We start from the raw sequence: 16,516 nt of genomic DNA, 5'->3' as shown, positions 1-16,516 counted from the left end.
ATTGATTGAATCAATCGTAACTCTTTGTAAGACGGGGCCCTGGATAACTGAGTACAAAGACAATGTTAAAGAATTCTGGAAACTTAGGGAACCAGACAAGGTGACTTAGATCGGCATGGATAAAGATGTACAGTAATATACAGGAGAGAAATAACATGTTTAAATTGGACTTTGTAATTCCAATGGCTCTGTAGTGGAACCACCAGGCACCTGGGGGGGGGGGGGGGGGTGACTCGATAGGACAGGTTTGTTACATCTTGAAGCGACCTGAATACAGATTGTCACGAATGAAAAATGGAGCAGTGTATCCCCTGAATAAGTTGGTTAGTGGTTGACCTTTAGTTAGTCCTAAAAAGCATGCAGACAGCTTAAATGATGCAGCCTGGCCCAGTGTTATGAAACTTAATAGTCCCACGTATAAACAATGCTGAAGTAGTTTACTGCCAGCCCTAATGGCGCTTCACATGCAGGGCAGATTGGGAGAGCAATGTTTGCGAGCGTGCTCAGAATAGAATATTGTTAACCTGAAACAAATATGAAAGCACCCATAAACATCCTGATTAAAGGAGAAATGCCAGGTGACATACACGATAAGCATGGCATAGCGGCACTTACCCGGGTGATACATCACCTTGTCAAGTTTCTCTCTGTGGCATTTCTTGTGATGTTCTTGGTCATTCTGTCATTGTTTTTCCTCTCTTGAAAGAAAGTGCATTTTCATCCTTCGATATTCACCCCTTCCCTTTTAAATGTAATGACCAATTGTTTTTTTCTATAAAAGAATATACAAAATGATTTCATAACTCCATGAGAGCTTCACCCAATTTCTTAACTTCAGAGTTACCAGTTTTGAAAAGAATCACTTACCTTGTCACAAAAGTGTTAGTCATGAACAACTTGACTTGAGTGTTGCTCCTTAGAAAATCCCCTTTTATTGCATCAAAGAAGCAAAACTTTCTTTTAGTTCATCCTTATCAACTTGATACAAGGGTGGACTGTCCTTTTTAAAAGGTGATGTGGAGAAACTGGGGGAAGATATCTAGTTGAGAGAAAACAAATTTGTGACAGTCCTAACCCATTGTGATGTGAGGGCATCGTCAAAAGTATCACGGCCCATTTAGGCTGGATCACCAACGGGATCACCAGTCCATTTCTTAAATTGTACCAGACTTAGTGTGACCCATTACAGACTTATTGCAATGGTCATTTCTAGAATGAAAAGTAAAGCCAGCTGTTATTCTGTTGTCATTCTAAAAGTTAGTTTCGCGTCTGTGTTTTGCTACTTGTTTGTCCTTTTTTTGCTTTCTTTCTGTTTTCTCATTTATTTTACATGTATGTTTTCTCTCCCTTTCTCTCATTCTTCTCACCTCATTTAAAAAAATATTTTATGGGTTATGTAAGGGGGTTTTGGGTGGGTTGTCAGGTTGCACCTAATTTACAAAGATTTTTGAATTGCAGATATATTTCAGGAACATTTACATTCAATGCTTTCATATTTAACTTGCTTCTCATAGAAACATGAAAAGAATGAATATATTAACTTCTATTTTCTTCTCTGTCCTTTATTTTGCATGTTAAGGCGAGGTTAAATGTAAAATACATCCACACCAATACACTTTGACCAATGAAAATTGAGTTGGAGATTATCATGTATCCAATATCATCCAATCTCATCTCATTTTTCTCTTTCTCCATGCAGCTCATGATACCGGCAACCCATTATACCAATGCCAGTATGGTCTACGAGTGAATATCACTGTCAAACAGAGGGATTGTCATTATCCTGTCTCTCCAGAAGGAATGGAATGTTTAGATCATGGATTCTGCTCCACAAATATCGCTAATGTGAGTAGATAATTTTTTACACTATTTATATTTTGTGTATTTAGATCATGTAAGCAATTGTTGTAATTTTTCTTTCAATTTTATGAATGCTCTACAGGAAAAACACAAACAGAAAACTTTCATCAGTTTGGGATGATTGATTAAGTAAATTTTAAGCTTCAACCAACCTTTAAAGGGGAATGAAACCTTTGGAACAAATAGGCTTGTGTAGAAACAGAAAAATCAAAGAATAAGAATAAAGAAAATTTGAGAAAAATCGGACAAATAATGAGAAAGTTATGAGCATTTGAATATTGCAATCACTAATGCTATGGAGATCCTCCCATTGGCAATGCGACAAGGATGTGTGATGTCACTGATGAACAACTTTCCCTTTGGTGGACTATAAAATACCCTCAAAATGTCTCTTTTTGCTTTTTCTTATGATGATACAAACTCTTTATCCATGATGTATTCTTAAAAAAATATGTATTACATGCCCTCATGTAGAAAGAACGCATGATCTATGGATAGATGTGATAAAAGAGGCAATTCAAGTGAAATATATACTAAAGAAATGGGGAGAGTTGTTCACAAGTGACATCACACATCTTTGTCGCATTGCCATTTTGAGGATCTCCATAGCATTAGTGATTGCAATATTCAAATGCTCATAACTTTCTAATTATTTGTCTGATTTTTCTCAAACTTTTGTTGATCCGTTTCTTTGATTTTTCTGTTTTCACACAAGCTATCTTGTTCCAATGGTTTCATTCTCCTTTAATTCATATGGGGCAAGCTTTCGTTCACTCCTGTGGACTTTTTCAAGCCAATTGATCAGTTACCACGTTTGCTGCCTGTGGTGGTTTGGATCTCTGTATTTCTTGTTCACTGGACCAAAGATACAAGATAGAAGCAAAAATACTGATCATTTTTTTTATACAATGGTGCTTACTATATGAACCTTGCAGTAGTTTAAGTGGTTTAAACAAGTATTTAAGATCTTCAACACATTTTTAATATTTAAAATGAATATTCTATTCTTGATACTTAATTCTCAATGAATTATGCAAGGTTGTTTCTATTGTTAAACAACTACTTTAAGGTTCATGTAGTAAACAACATTGTTTAAAAGTTTAAAAAGCATTTTTCCCCTGTGTTGTTTGATTAATTTGGTCAAGAATTTCAAAGGAGTTGTTCATTTGCAAGAATTGCGAATGCAAGTAGTATTGGAACATACTTAACAGATCATTTACATTTGTATAATACTTTCATGTTTAAGATGAAATAATGGAATAAAATTGTTCATGGTTGCTTAGAGAAAAAGAAATTATTGCACAGTCACCTTTCCATTTGTTAGGTAACAAAGTGTGCAAAACAATGTTGTGTTAATTTGGTTAAAGGTAGAAGTAGGTATTCTTCATTTCAAGCATGTAAATGTCACCATTAAAAAAAAATGATGTGGATTATTACCTGATGCAAAATAAACATATAGAAAAGGAGGAATACAAATCAATTTATAAGGTTGATGTCCTTATTCACAAATGAAAAATTCATGTATGAGCCCCGGGGGGGGGGGGGGGGGCCACTTCCATTCACGAGTGGATACCATGCGCGACCATGGGGTCTCGAAAAGCACCCTAAACACGTAATTTCCATATTCTGAAAATGCACCCCTTAACAAGTATTGGCGTGTGAAACCCTACCCTTAACAAGTATTGGAAACAAAACGATACTCTTGGCAAATATTCCCTGAAATGAACCCCTAAACAAGTACAGGAATGTTTTATTGTCACGGGTCCTTCGGTCGTCGGCTTTACCTTTTTTGGTTTAGTACGACCCCACCTTCTACACCTCGCGCAAATCGGACTCTAAACACGTAGTGTTGGGGCAAAAAGGACATCCTTTATAAAACATTTAATTTTGTTTTATCATCCCCGCAAATTCGACCCTAAACACGTAATTTTCCTAGCGAAATAGATACCTTTTTTCATTATATTTGTGTTTTTGACACCCTTATCACGTTACGTACGTAACGTGCCCTATCGTGAAAAAGACATCCTTTTTACGTGTTTTTTTGGTCGCGCATGGTATCCACTCGTCAATGTAAGTGGCCCCTCCGGGGTATGAGCTCTCTCAAATGTCATTCACTTTCATTCAGCTTGGAAGGTACAAGGAAGTCTTTTTTTCCTTGAACTTAACCAGGCATCCCAGGGTGTCTGTAAGATAACCTATCTGTATTTGACTGATCAGGGTGTGCAACCAAGTGAAAATAAATGAATAAGTAAAAAGGAAAGATATGAATTTTTAATAATAACTTCACATCTACTGTAGATTTGCACACAAGTGAGAGTCAGAAGGAAATCATTCATGTATAGAGTTATGGCCTTCTAGCTTTAAAGTATATAGACAAAGAGCTTCATTATGCCCAAATCTAGTTTCCCTCTACTCTTCAATAACTAATATTTTGCCTCTGTTTTCCATAAGGTGTCTTAAGTGGATATAATGGATTCTGAATCATAGGCCCACTCCTCAATAATAGTTACAAAAGGGCTATGGAAAAAATGATTGTTTGCAAATCAATATTTCATACTCCTTAAGGGTGATCTGACCATGACCAATGTGAACTGCCCCCATTATACAAACCATATTCCAAGATCCTCTTACAGCTTGAATGGAGATCATCACCATCATATTTTAAGGATGGACATCTTTAAATAATTCACAAGATTAGATATATGTTCATGCTTTATTGTCTGAAAACAAACTACACAGGCTTATGTTTATGCTCATGCAAAGCAGCTACTTTTTCACTCAAAACCATGTTAGTCTCTCCATACAAATACAATTGTAGGCTAATTCATTCTCTGAAGTATAGATTGGCTGATCTCAAAGAGTATAGTTTAAGACTAATTATAAATTTATGAAACACAGTTAATAATAATAATAATAATTGGCATTTATATAGCGCTTTATCAATCTACGACTGTTCAAAGCGCTTCACAATTAATGAGAGACCTTACATCGTGTTGGTCAGTTTGCTCTCACTTTGGTAGAATAGATACAAGTAAATCTTTTAGGGGATCCTGCCCCCTCCCCTGCACCTCTCAAACCTTGTATGTGTATGGTAATGGCAGCATGTGTATCTGCCACTATAGATACATCCAACAGTGAAAGAGGTGTCGTGCCTGATAGATGTAGATCTATATTGGTCCATTTATTGAAATGGGTTTACTAGTATTTCACTCTGATGATTAGATTGTCCCGTGGATGGGTATTCCCCTAACGCAATCTACAGAGATCTATGGTCATTATCATAACCTCCCTCTCGGCCCCCTTTCTAGGTACTGTCACCTTAATTTCAGCCAATTTACCTTTATATTTAGAAAGATCAATCAGTGCATTACTGGACTGGTATGAAATTTGATACTGAAATAAGAAAAAAAAAGAGCATTTTAGTTTTACAGTATTGCTCAGATAGAATAAAAATTTGATACAGGGATTTTGGTATTCACCTCATGAATCTAGCTACGTACTTTATTTCGGCCACCTCTTGATGAAATTTAGCCAATTATTTTGGTAATCTCATTTGCTTTGTATACACAATCATCCTGAGCTTTGCAGAATTATACAGTAGTACTATTGGTGCAACGTGCTAGTTGCGAGTAAATTGGCAACAAAAATGTGATGTCACATTGCTCCTCGATATATGTATTGGCTTACTATAGTAAAATGCTTAGTATTAAACTGAATACATAATTTGTAAGCTCAGTAAAGTGCATGTACTAGGTAAATGATTTTCTTAATCCAAGTCTTGAATAAATCTGGTCTGGAAGTCCAACATAAATTGGGGTTACAGATAATAATTGCAACACTTGAGAATAATTACACATAATAGAATTGTCAAATGTCTGAGGTTTGAACATTGAATAGTTCTTGTTCTGTTGGGTTTATAGAAGCTTGACAGGAATTAATTGTATACTTTTATACAAATTTTGAATTATGCAATTTACTGCTTTACAAATCATTAACTCATTGAAATGCATATCTAGTATAATACAATAAAAACCATAAGTTTGTAAAATTATTTTGCTGCTATTGCATTCCAATTTTGGAGTGGGCCTGGCATTATTAACTCAAAAGTTCTTATTTCCTTATGTCTCACAGCCACTTCAAATGGTATTTGTCCTTTGTAATAATTCTTGAAGTGAGGAAGTTTGGTTGTGTAGCTTACATCCTTTATGAATATTCCTGTCTCTTATCGTATATCACCCTTGTCCAGACAGAGACATTGAAAGTTATTTGAATTTCAAGCAGCATTGTCAGCTGTGTATTATAAGAAACATGATGACGAGCAACCATGACCATTCGCAGTTTAGCTCCCTCAATATAGAACTTTTTGTAATGGTGACATTAATATCCTAATCAAATGATTGGCTGGAATGTATCACATGACTGGTGGTAGGTTTGAGATGAGAATGGATTATTATATAGCAAGGATCCACATCAATATCTTACAGTTGAGGACAAAAGTTTACATACACCCATGGAATTCAGTGAAATTTGTTCGCTTGCCAAACATCGTAACATTTACTATATCTTCAGAAATATAAATACTACCACAACGTATTTGGTATCAAATGAAACAGCATATTAAGTTCTTTGACATGATTGGGATGCCGTTGGGATTGAAGTAACTTTCAGGTGGAATTTTCTCTGAAAAAAAGAGAAATATATTTGCCAAATGTAATCTATTGTTTGTTATTATATTTTCAAACATCATTTCATAGAAATAAATAAATGCTGAATATGTTTAGATTTTGGGTGAAAAATGACACATAAATATTTTTCAGCTCCTGATGACAAAGCATTGTGATAAAGGGGCACGACATACTCATTTGTTTGATATCAAATTTGTCATGATAGCACAAATTTTCTAAAAGATACAGTAAATTTTATGATGTTTGGCAAGTGTCAACTTTTCTTTGAATTTCCTGGGTATATGTAAACTTCTGGCCTCAACTATATACTATTTTACTGATTATCCAAATTAAGGAACATTCTGTAAATCAGCACAACTTCCTTCAGGTTTGGACAAGGATGAAAATTGTCGAATTCATTAGGAATTATTGTAAAAGCTGTGAAATGGAGAATGCCTTTATGGATTACTTTGGATGTTATGGGAATCGCTATAAAAAGCCAACACATGAATTATTTTTACAAAAATCGCTGCATCTAAAAAGGATTGTCATTTTGAATAGTATGTTTGCTTGATTAAACCATGGTTTGTGCAGCTGTGGATATATCCAACCAAACAACACAAACAAGAAATCTGATATTTGTTATCCCATTGGAGGAGAGAATTGAACAAGGATGTTACTCAAGATATATGCTTAGCTCCTAAGGGAAGGTCAATGACCATCAATAGTTCTCTTCTCACTCTTTCCCTCTCTCTCTTATTTTCTATCACTCTTTCCAGCCCTTACTCCTTATTCCTTACTCTTTTTCTTCCCTGTCTTTGTCTCTTTCTCCCCCTCTTCCCTTTCTTTCCCCCTCTTTCTTCCTCTCAATCTTATTTTGTCTCTCTCTCTCCTTTCTCCCTCTTATTCTCTATCCCCCTTTGTCTCCCCTCTTTCTCTCTTTTTCCATCTTTGTCCCTCTTTATTATATTTTTCATCTCTCCCTCTCTCTCTCCCACTCTACTTATCATCTTCTCTCTCCTTTCAATATTCCCTTTCTCACCCTGATATGGCTGATGTAGTTGCAGATGTACATTCTATTTTCCTTCATTTATTTCTAGATATCATCTACTCATTTATATTCCACCTAAGAATTATGTATTTCACTCAAACAAACCACAAGGGCTTTTGAATTTTATTATTGCTCTCAATAATGTAGGAGAATGATAGTTGAATGTGCTAGATAAGTGTGCTCTGAATATTAAAAAGTCATAGATAAGGTTGGTGTAATCTTTAGAAGTGTATTGATTGCTGTCGATATCTACGGTAGATGTGAACTCATTTCCTTGGGCCTGGACATTGTAGTCGATCATAGAAATAGATTTTTTAATGATTGCTCAGCTTTGTTTTACTGGCACCAGGGGCCCGTTGCAGAAAGAGTTGCAATCAAACGCAACTGTAAAAATCATGCGCATGAAGTTTTTTTAAGTCAATAGAACTATCACCAATTACATGATATACATCAGCATTCATACAAGCTTTGGAAAAACTCTTGGATTTGCCCTTGAAAAATTATTGGATCTGAATTTGTCCTTGAAAAGTCCTTGTGATGTACTTCATTTTCAAGTGAAGTGCTTGAATTGCAAAGAAAGTGCTTGAAATCTATTTTTGAAGTATATTGATGAAATACCATTATTGGCAATAGCCCAGCAATTAAATGGCTGGATGAAAAAATGAAGGTTTTTTTCAAAAGTATGAGAATTTCAAACTTTCAAGCCTGTATGAACTACGTCAATAAAATGGGAATGAAAGTCTATGATTATTTTTTTTCTGTGACTGTCTTCATCAAAGATTAACTATACTGGGAAACATTAAGTGTTCATACCACAAGAGAGATAAATCCCTTTTATCATCAAGAGAAATTTGATTACATGAGGAAAGTGGAGATAAGATTTAAAAACGATCAAATTTCAACCAGATAGTGTTATCGGTTACCTGAAACATTAACCAACAAACATCGCAATACCATTTAGGGAACATTTTTTATAACACAGAAGGATTTAAATGAGAGAGAGGGGGATGGGAGAAATGAGAAAGAGAGAGAGGCACAAACATATAAACAGAGACAGACATATACTCCGTCTTAACAGACACTTTTCTGACTGCCCCACCCCGATAAAAGCAGGGCGAAAAAAATCCACCCTTCCTATTAAGACGCTCCCACTGGGAGAAAAGAGGGACTGTGTCGTGAAGGATTTTGCCGAATTTTGGCCTGTTCCAACAAGGGTGGAGGGGGGTAGAAAAACAACTCCACCTCGCTAATACCTGGGTGCACCTTCTGTTAAGACGGGATCGGGGTGCAGTCCGTCTGAAAAGCTGGATATTGCGCAATGACTTGTACAAAGCGCGTGCCTTATAAGTGCATGGTCAAAAAGAGAGATTGGGTTGTTTACAAACATTTTGCATTTTTGTTTGAATAACCATTTTCATGTACATTGCTGTTAACCGTCAATTTCCATTTTCAGAACAATCAAATTTTTATATTTCTATCTTGAATATATTTTTATTGATATTTGGCAGTAACGTGCTGTGATACTAGTTTTACACCCTCCTAAAATAAAGTTGTAGGCCAGCCTATGAAATATTCAATTGATCAAGCTTGTTGCATGCTTCAGGTTTTACCGAAAGCTCAAGACTCATCTTGAATAAACTAAAGGTAGCTAATTTTCATACCATTGCATTGGCAGTATTTTTTCTTATATCCACGATATTCGTCTGTAATTTAATTTAACTTTGCATGTAACATTTCCGGGTTTTTGTCTTTTAAGACGGCTCATTTTTTCGCCTCGTTGAGGAATTCTACCCCTGCTTTTTCTACCCGTCCTCTGCCTGGGCACTGTCTATTAAAACGGGGCTTCAGTCAAGACAGATCAAAGGGAGCGGGGGAAGGTTGGGAGAAGGGGGAGATAAGGGTGCAGTGGTTAAGGGGACAAGTGTGAAAAAAGGGGGGCGATCAACTTTTTGTAATTCAATTTGCAGGATTGAAACCTAAGGGGTCATTTCACAAAACTTTGACAGACTGATAGGGCATTGGTAAAGAAAAAAAAAGGTCCCAAGTAGATTGCATGTTGTGATAACAAGGAGAAACATTTCATTGAAAGCGTATCACCACCAGGTATTTGGCGAGAATGCTGTCAAAATGTTGGCGTTCAATGATGGGGTTTATGATGTCTCTGATGTATGCTCTCCTGCCAGAGGCCTTCCTGGTGGTTAATGGAATTAAATATTGCATGTGGGCCGACACTTATGGGATGGGCTTTTTCTGACGTTCAACACAGCTGTGCGGTCACGACTTTCCCCCACTCTCGTATTCTCATCCTTCAACCTACTTTGATTTGATTTCAATTATTATTGTTAATTTTGCATGTGTGTGTGATTAGATGGTGTATGGTGCTCTAAAAATAAACATTTTGAAAAAGAACGTATGATTTTTTTCAGTTTATGGAGTTACAAGTAATATGAGCATTCTATATTTATTCTAATTCATGTGTACAATTTAACATTAATCCAGACCAAAATAACGATGATGATGACGATGTAATGGTGATGATAATTTACAGTTATTAAATAGCACAATTAATATAATGTAATTTTGTCTCTGTGCTCTTCAGAGCATAAAGAAAAGAAAAAGACATGTTGCTGAATTCAGTTTGTTGAATTGAGGTACATTTTGGATCATTAAGTTTTAAGAAGTGTTTTAAACATTGCCTCAAAGTGGCATTTTGTGACCTGTTTTTTCTGTGGGGATGCTATTTGGTCAAGTACAAAGTTTTCAATGTATTATCTATGCTCCTTTTAATTATCTATAGGATCAAAATGAGTGGCGTGCTCATCATAACTAGAGTGAAAAATCAACTTAATGTCATATCAGACAATGGGTAGTGGCTGCAGCCTAGTATTGCTAAATCCTTTTCATTTCGATAACAGTGCCAATGGCTGTCACAGAAAAATAACATTGCATTATCAAATCCATGATCCAATTGGACCGAGGGATTTAGGTCAAAGTTATGCTAGCAACGCTGTGCAGGTGTAACACCGAGGAAAAGAGAAATCTAATCAGAGGCCGGCTTAAGGTTTCTGCCCTCGGCTCCTTGGCGTTTAATTGGCTGACATATTACATCATACATTTCTTCCATCACCTTAGTGTAGTCTGAAAGCACAGACTCCACTTTGACACTTAATAAATAATAAACAAATAATACCATGTCTAGGATAGAGACTAGAGTCCAAAGCCCTATTTGTGTATTAACGTAAGAGCAGCCACAGAACATGAGTGAGTCTAGTCTTATATTTCAGGCTCTGCAGTGTGCATTACGTACGCTATGATTAATCGAAAAGGTCTGTGCCTACAGACTAGCCCTAGCCTAGTGTATGTTGGCAGGAAGTGTTGGAGCCGTGAAGGTAACACCCTATATGGTATGATTCTACAGAGAGAGAGACCCTCGGAATGTAAGGTTGAGGCGAAGCACTTGATATGTGATCAGTTAAATTAGAATATTTGTAGTGTTTGACATTACTTTTGTCGTCTCCATTTACATTTGAGTATGTTCTACTCATGTGCAGATGGATAGCACTGCAAACCGTCACCCAAGTGGCATAAGAGCATTAGAATTAATGCAGATATTAATTTGTAGTCCTCTTAGTCAAGCAGAAGGGTTTAACTGTGTTTTTTGTTTGAGATAATGCCCTTATAACTCTGAACTGTGTTTTTTGTTTGAGATAACGCCGTAATGTCACCAAAGCAGAAACTGAAAATTGCAGTGCATACACATCATATCACCCCTTAGCCAGGATGAAATGCATGTATGCAACATTAATTTTCTGTATTTATTGCTAACATGCTTAAGTAAAATATTCAATTCAATTTACTGTGTAAGTAAAAATTATATAGGAGAGCAGAAATCTGTCATGTTTGTCACTTATTTTCATTTTCACAAACCACCATAATACTCAATTCAACCAAATAAATTATGGTTTGACTCATTGTGAGATCAAATATGTTGGTCAAAGAGTCCAAAAATAGATATATTTTTTTCTTCAATTCTTCCAGTTCTTGTAACGAGGAAAGATTTGTGTGCTGTTTCCAGGAATTTGTCTATACATATCCATCAATAATTATAGTTTTAATATCTATTTTGTGTTGTGGTTGCTTGCCAGGAGAAAAAAAAATATTACATCCATGGAGCTGTGCAGAAGACATTGAGTGATTGGATAAGCCCCTTCAAGTATCACATTGCTGAATAAATCATATGGAATCCCATAGCAGTTTTTGCCAATTTAGAACCATCTTCCTGCTTCTTTTAATCATTGTCATGATTCTACATCTACCTCTGATAGACGTTTGATTGCCAATATCCATGTTTGTATGAACAAAAGAAGATGACCATGGAAACAATATGTTCAAATGAAACTCAAAGCGCGAGAATTTCCCACTGCAAGCCTCACTCTAAATCACATACACGTGGCAAACTACTTTTAGCTTGCTCAAATTTGTTTTCTGGAAAGTAGTGATGACAAAGCCCCCAAGCTCTCTGCCAGAAATGGAAGTAGTAATAAGATCCCAATTTGTTGTTTTGTCTCAAGATTTAGCGTAGGTTTGTTGGGACTAGCTACCTGAGCGGAAAAGGCTCTTCTTGCATCAGCTGGCCGGAGCATAGCAATATATTAATCCTGGCAGCTTCTGGTTGGTCACTGAGTTATATTGATGTGGATGGGAGCTGAGGTTGTAAGAATCCATGGATGATTCAACCAGCTCTTCATTTTCATGATACAAGGAATCCATTTTAGTGAGAGCAGCCACGAGAAAGGTTTAGTCATAGATGAAACAGTCATGTTGTTTGAATTTGACTGCTCTGTTGGAAAACAGTCATTTCTCTTGCAAAGTTAAAAGCATTTGTGATATAAATGAAGATCTTATTAATTTTTTTTTTTTTTTACAATATCGGTTTATTATTATTTCTCTCCTTCATTGCCCACCGGTGTGCTGGCTCAGTTGGTAGAGCGTCTGTCTCACGGCCGGGAGGTCAGGGTTTCGAACCCCGGCCACGTCAGACCAAAAGACGTTAAAAGATGGGAGTTGCTGCTTTCTGTTGTAGTTTTCTCATGCTTCAGTGATGAAGGAAACTATTTAAGATATTAATCCAAGACAGTTATGAATGAAATGAGTGTCCAAAAAGCTGATGAGGCTTTAAAGGGGAAAGAGAGAGAGAGGGGGGGGGGGGGGGGGGGGGGAAGGAGGCGATGTTACAGATTTTCGTAACATCTGGCTCTCCATTAGTCCAGAGTTATACTTAAGTTCATATTCCAGGCCTTTGAGAGAACAACATGGTTTCTTATTCTCCTTAGTGTCTGGTTGTTTCATTCTGTCTCACTGCTCCAATTAATATTTTCATCCAACATTCTCTTCCATTTCCCCCTATATCAATGAATAATTTGCTGTCTGTTGCATCTTTGTCCTTGCCTTTGACATGTAATCGATCATTCAATTGTTCTGCATGTATTTTGAAGTATTAATTAAATTTAATGTCCTCCCTATCTACATGATGGAATCTCACAATTCAATTCATCGTGTGGGAGTCAACATGAATGTTTATATTTTATTCATGTTTCATGCAACTAAAGTGCTAATAGCTACAGCAGACAACTGCAAAAAGTAATTTTAGAACAAAAGATATTCATGTGTAAATCCTGTTATGTTGGTATTTGTGCCTTTTTACATCGACATGTTTTGAAGAGAGTAAGACTTGTAAAGCATTTGCCTTGTAATATTGAGGTACCAAACCTTTTGATTAGTTCTAAAAGGCCCCTTTCTTCTCATCCATTTTTCCTCCTCATCCCATCTCTCTTCCCCTGTGATTGAGTGGTTTCATCTTCACATTATTTTAATCTCTGTAGACCAACCCCATTACATTGATAGCTTTTATCCCAATATCCCAATCATTTTCTTCCTATTTTTATCCATGTCTTCAACCCTTACCCCATCCATCAGATGACACAACATTTTCTCCTGCAATATTTGCTTCGGTCTTTATATCTCAGAGGGCATAGGGTCAGAGTTAGGATTGTAATAGGGTTTTGGGGGTGTTCAGAATAATGTAAAAAAATAATGTTAAAGATAAATTCCAGTTTTGGTAACGATCTCAAAATGACTTTTTACAGAATCTAATATAATGGCCACCCAAGTGTCTGTTTGTATGAATAAAAAATATGTGCCAAAGGATTCTGGAAGAAATTGTGTACTTGCTGAGAAATAAGCAAAATAAGCGTGGATTCGGTCACTTCCGTCGGGTCTTTATTTCAGCAATAATAATACACTGTCCCACGTGTGCCTATCTGTGTTGGCGATCTTCAGTGTGATCGTATTTCAGCTTAGATTTTATGATTTCACAAAGTTCAGTTTATGTAACTGTACCATATCTAGATCCACGATGATATAGTCATACTTAACCTTGGTTTTATAGACTTTCTCACGAAATCTGTGTTTTACTGCAAATACTATCATTTAGCTTTAAGTCACTAGGTTTATTTAGTTTTCGAGGTTAGATTTTAATGTTTGGCTTAATGTGCATATTTTCCATTGGATCAATTGTCGCTGGAGCAATTGCCATGGAACCTCGTTCTTCTCCGCCCTCTCACTCCACCACTCTCTCCCTCTCCTAACCCCTCCCCCGTCCTACCTCCCTCTCCTAACCCCTCCCCCGTCCTACCTCCCTCTCCCTGTCATCATCAGTGAGTGGATTCATATTCACAATTAATCTCTTTCCACTCCCTGATAGATCAAATTGATTATTCTTACCCCCCCTTCACCGCTCTCTTCCATTCCTGATCCTCTTTCTTCCCCCCCCCCCCCTCTCTCTCTCATTCTCTCTCTTCAATCAATGAGTGGATTCCTGTTCACATTCAATCTCTAGATCAACCCAATTATTCCCACCTCTCCAATTTCACCCCCCCACCACCTCTTCCACCCCTACCCCCTTCCATTATGTGATTCCATGTCTCACATGTCTTCTCTATGTTCTCTCATTCTCCCTCCAGAGCAACTACACCTGTAGCTGTTGCCATGGCTACACAGGTGCTTACTGCGAGGAACTGGATGGATGTGCAAGCCACGAGTGCGTCGGGGAGGCGCAGTGCGTCGATGTTCGACAAGGTTTCGGGGGACACGACTACGAATGCCAGTGCCCTGAGGGGCGGAGTGGTGTGCGTTGTGAGGTTGAAGTGAACGAATGCCAGAGCAATCCCTGTGAGAATGGCGTATGTGTGGACAGACCCGGTACATTCCAGTGCTATTGCGTTCCAGGTATGTGTTACTTGAATACATATATATGCGAGCACCCACTAAAATGCATACTTTCTCACAAATTTCTTCAAATTGTTACCATTATTATTTTCTAATTATCATTATTATTGATTTTATTATTATTATTATTACTGATTGATTGATTGATTTTATTTGTCAGGTAACTGTGAACAAGTACATGAAAATATGAACAGTAGTGTATACCTTGACAGGATTGCCCATGAAAGCCGATATGGCTTATTTCCAATGGGGTCCTTACATCAGTAATTGACAACAATGTACATATATGAAAAACACCTATAGAAATCTACAAACTACATCAATTAAGTCTAGACCACTAAAATAACACGAAGAATTGTAAAACTTAATATATAAAAAGACAAAAACAAATAAGTTTGCCATGAAAACCATTTACGCAAAATATGATTAAAATAGTTGTAAAACATGTTGAGTAAACGATCATTACTTCTAGGTTACATATGAAAATTATACTATAATCAGTTTTTAAATAGCGCTAAATGCATCGTAACTAATACAAGATTCATGAATCGTAAAACCTAAGATATGAAAAAGTACAAATAAGTTTGACATCAAACTTTCACGCAAACAACAAAAGATGATGATAAAATGTAAAACAAGTTGATTATTAAAATAAATCATAACTAAATAGTTATATATAAGACTACATGATATACACATGAAATTAGAAAGAATATTTAACATTACAGAGTGGGGACAATCTTTAAGTGTTGTTTCAATACTCTTTTAAATTGTGTAAAAGTCTTAACCGATTTAACATGATTAGGGAGGGAATTCCAAAAATGTATACCATTATAATAAAATGTGTTGCCAATTTGACCTTTTCTCATAGGTACAACAAAGTTAAACAGACTATTTCTTGTTTCATGCCCGTGAATATTAGATGACTGTGTAAAGTTTTTTGAGATGTAATGATATTCGTTTGAATAGAAAATTTTATGAACATGGTGAAGTATAAGTTGTTGCGACCTCAAGTCTATGCGAAGAAGGCCAGCTTTTTCGATTTCATTCTTCCCAACATGTGTTCTTGGGTGTAAGCAAGTAATAAATCTAACAATCTTATTTTGAATAATTCTAAACTTTTTTTGATCAACCTTTCCAAGACTGCAGTACCATGCTGCGTTTGCATAATCAAATAAACACTGTATTAATGAAAAGCTTAAAATGCGTCTGGATTTCGTATTCATGCAATTTTGATACCGGTATAGAAATTTCAAGCGAGCATTAGCTTTTTTGACAATAGAGTCAACCATAGATGTACATGAGAGATCACTATTTAATATCAGGCCTAAATACTTCACGGAATTCTGTCTCTGAATTAATTGATTGTTATAGTATATATTGAAATCATCTGTATGCTTAGACCTAGCCCGCGAACAAAACAAAATACTTTCGGTCTTACCAACATGTAAGCTAAGCTTATTATCTGTCATCCATTTAACACAATTTGATAATTCTAAGCTAAGTTTTTCACCGATCAGCTTAGGACTTGTATCAGAATAGAGTAAAACACTGTCGTCTGCATATAAAAGTAATTTACTTTCATTAACACAAATACACATATCATTGATATAGCACATAAAAAGAATGGGACCTAATATGCTCCCCTGAGGAA

At 36.3% G+C, this 16,516-nt stretch overlaps 1 protein-coding gene across 1 annotated transcript in view; it reads left to right on the top strand.

Annotated features, from left to right (window-relative positions):
- The first annotated feature begins 1,670 nt into the window (after nucleotides 1-1,670).
- Nucleotides 1,671-16,516, top strand: part of LOC121418497 (fibropellin-3-like) — a 33,069-nt gene continuing 18,223 nt past the window's right edge. The window contains exons 1-2 of the mRNA XM_041612404.1: nucleotides 1,671-1,845; nucleotides 14,598-14,862. Coding sequence (XP_041468338.1) covers nucleotides 1,801-1,845; nucleotides 14,598-14,862 — 310 coding nt within the window. The 5' untranslated portion in view covers nucleotides 1,671-1,800. The remainder of the gene's footprint in view (nucleotides 1,846-14,597; nucleotides 14,863-16,516) is intronic.

The sequence above is a fragment of the Lytechinus variegatus genome, chromosome 7 (genome assembly GCF_018143015.1).
Source record: "Lytechinus variegatus isolate NC3 chromosome 7, Lvar_3.0, whole genome shotgun sequence".
In the NCBI taxonomy this organism is placed as follows: domain Eukaryota; kingdom Metazoa; phylum Echinodermata; class Echinoidea; order Temnopleuroida; family Toxopneustidae; genus Lytechinus; species Lytechinus variegatus.
Note: the sequence above shows the minus strand (reverse complement) of the source record. Positions and strands in the feature narration are given on the sequence as shown.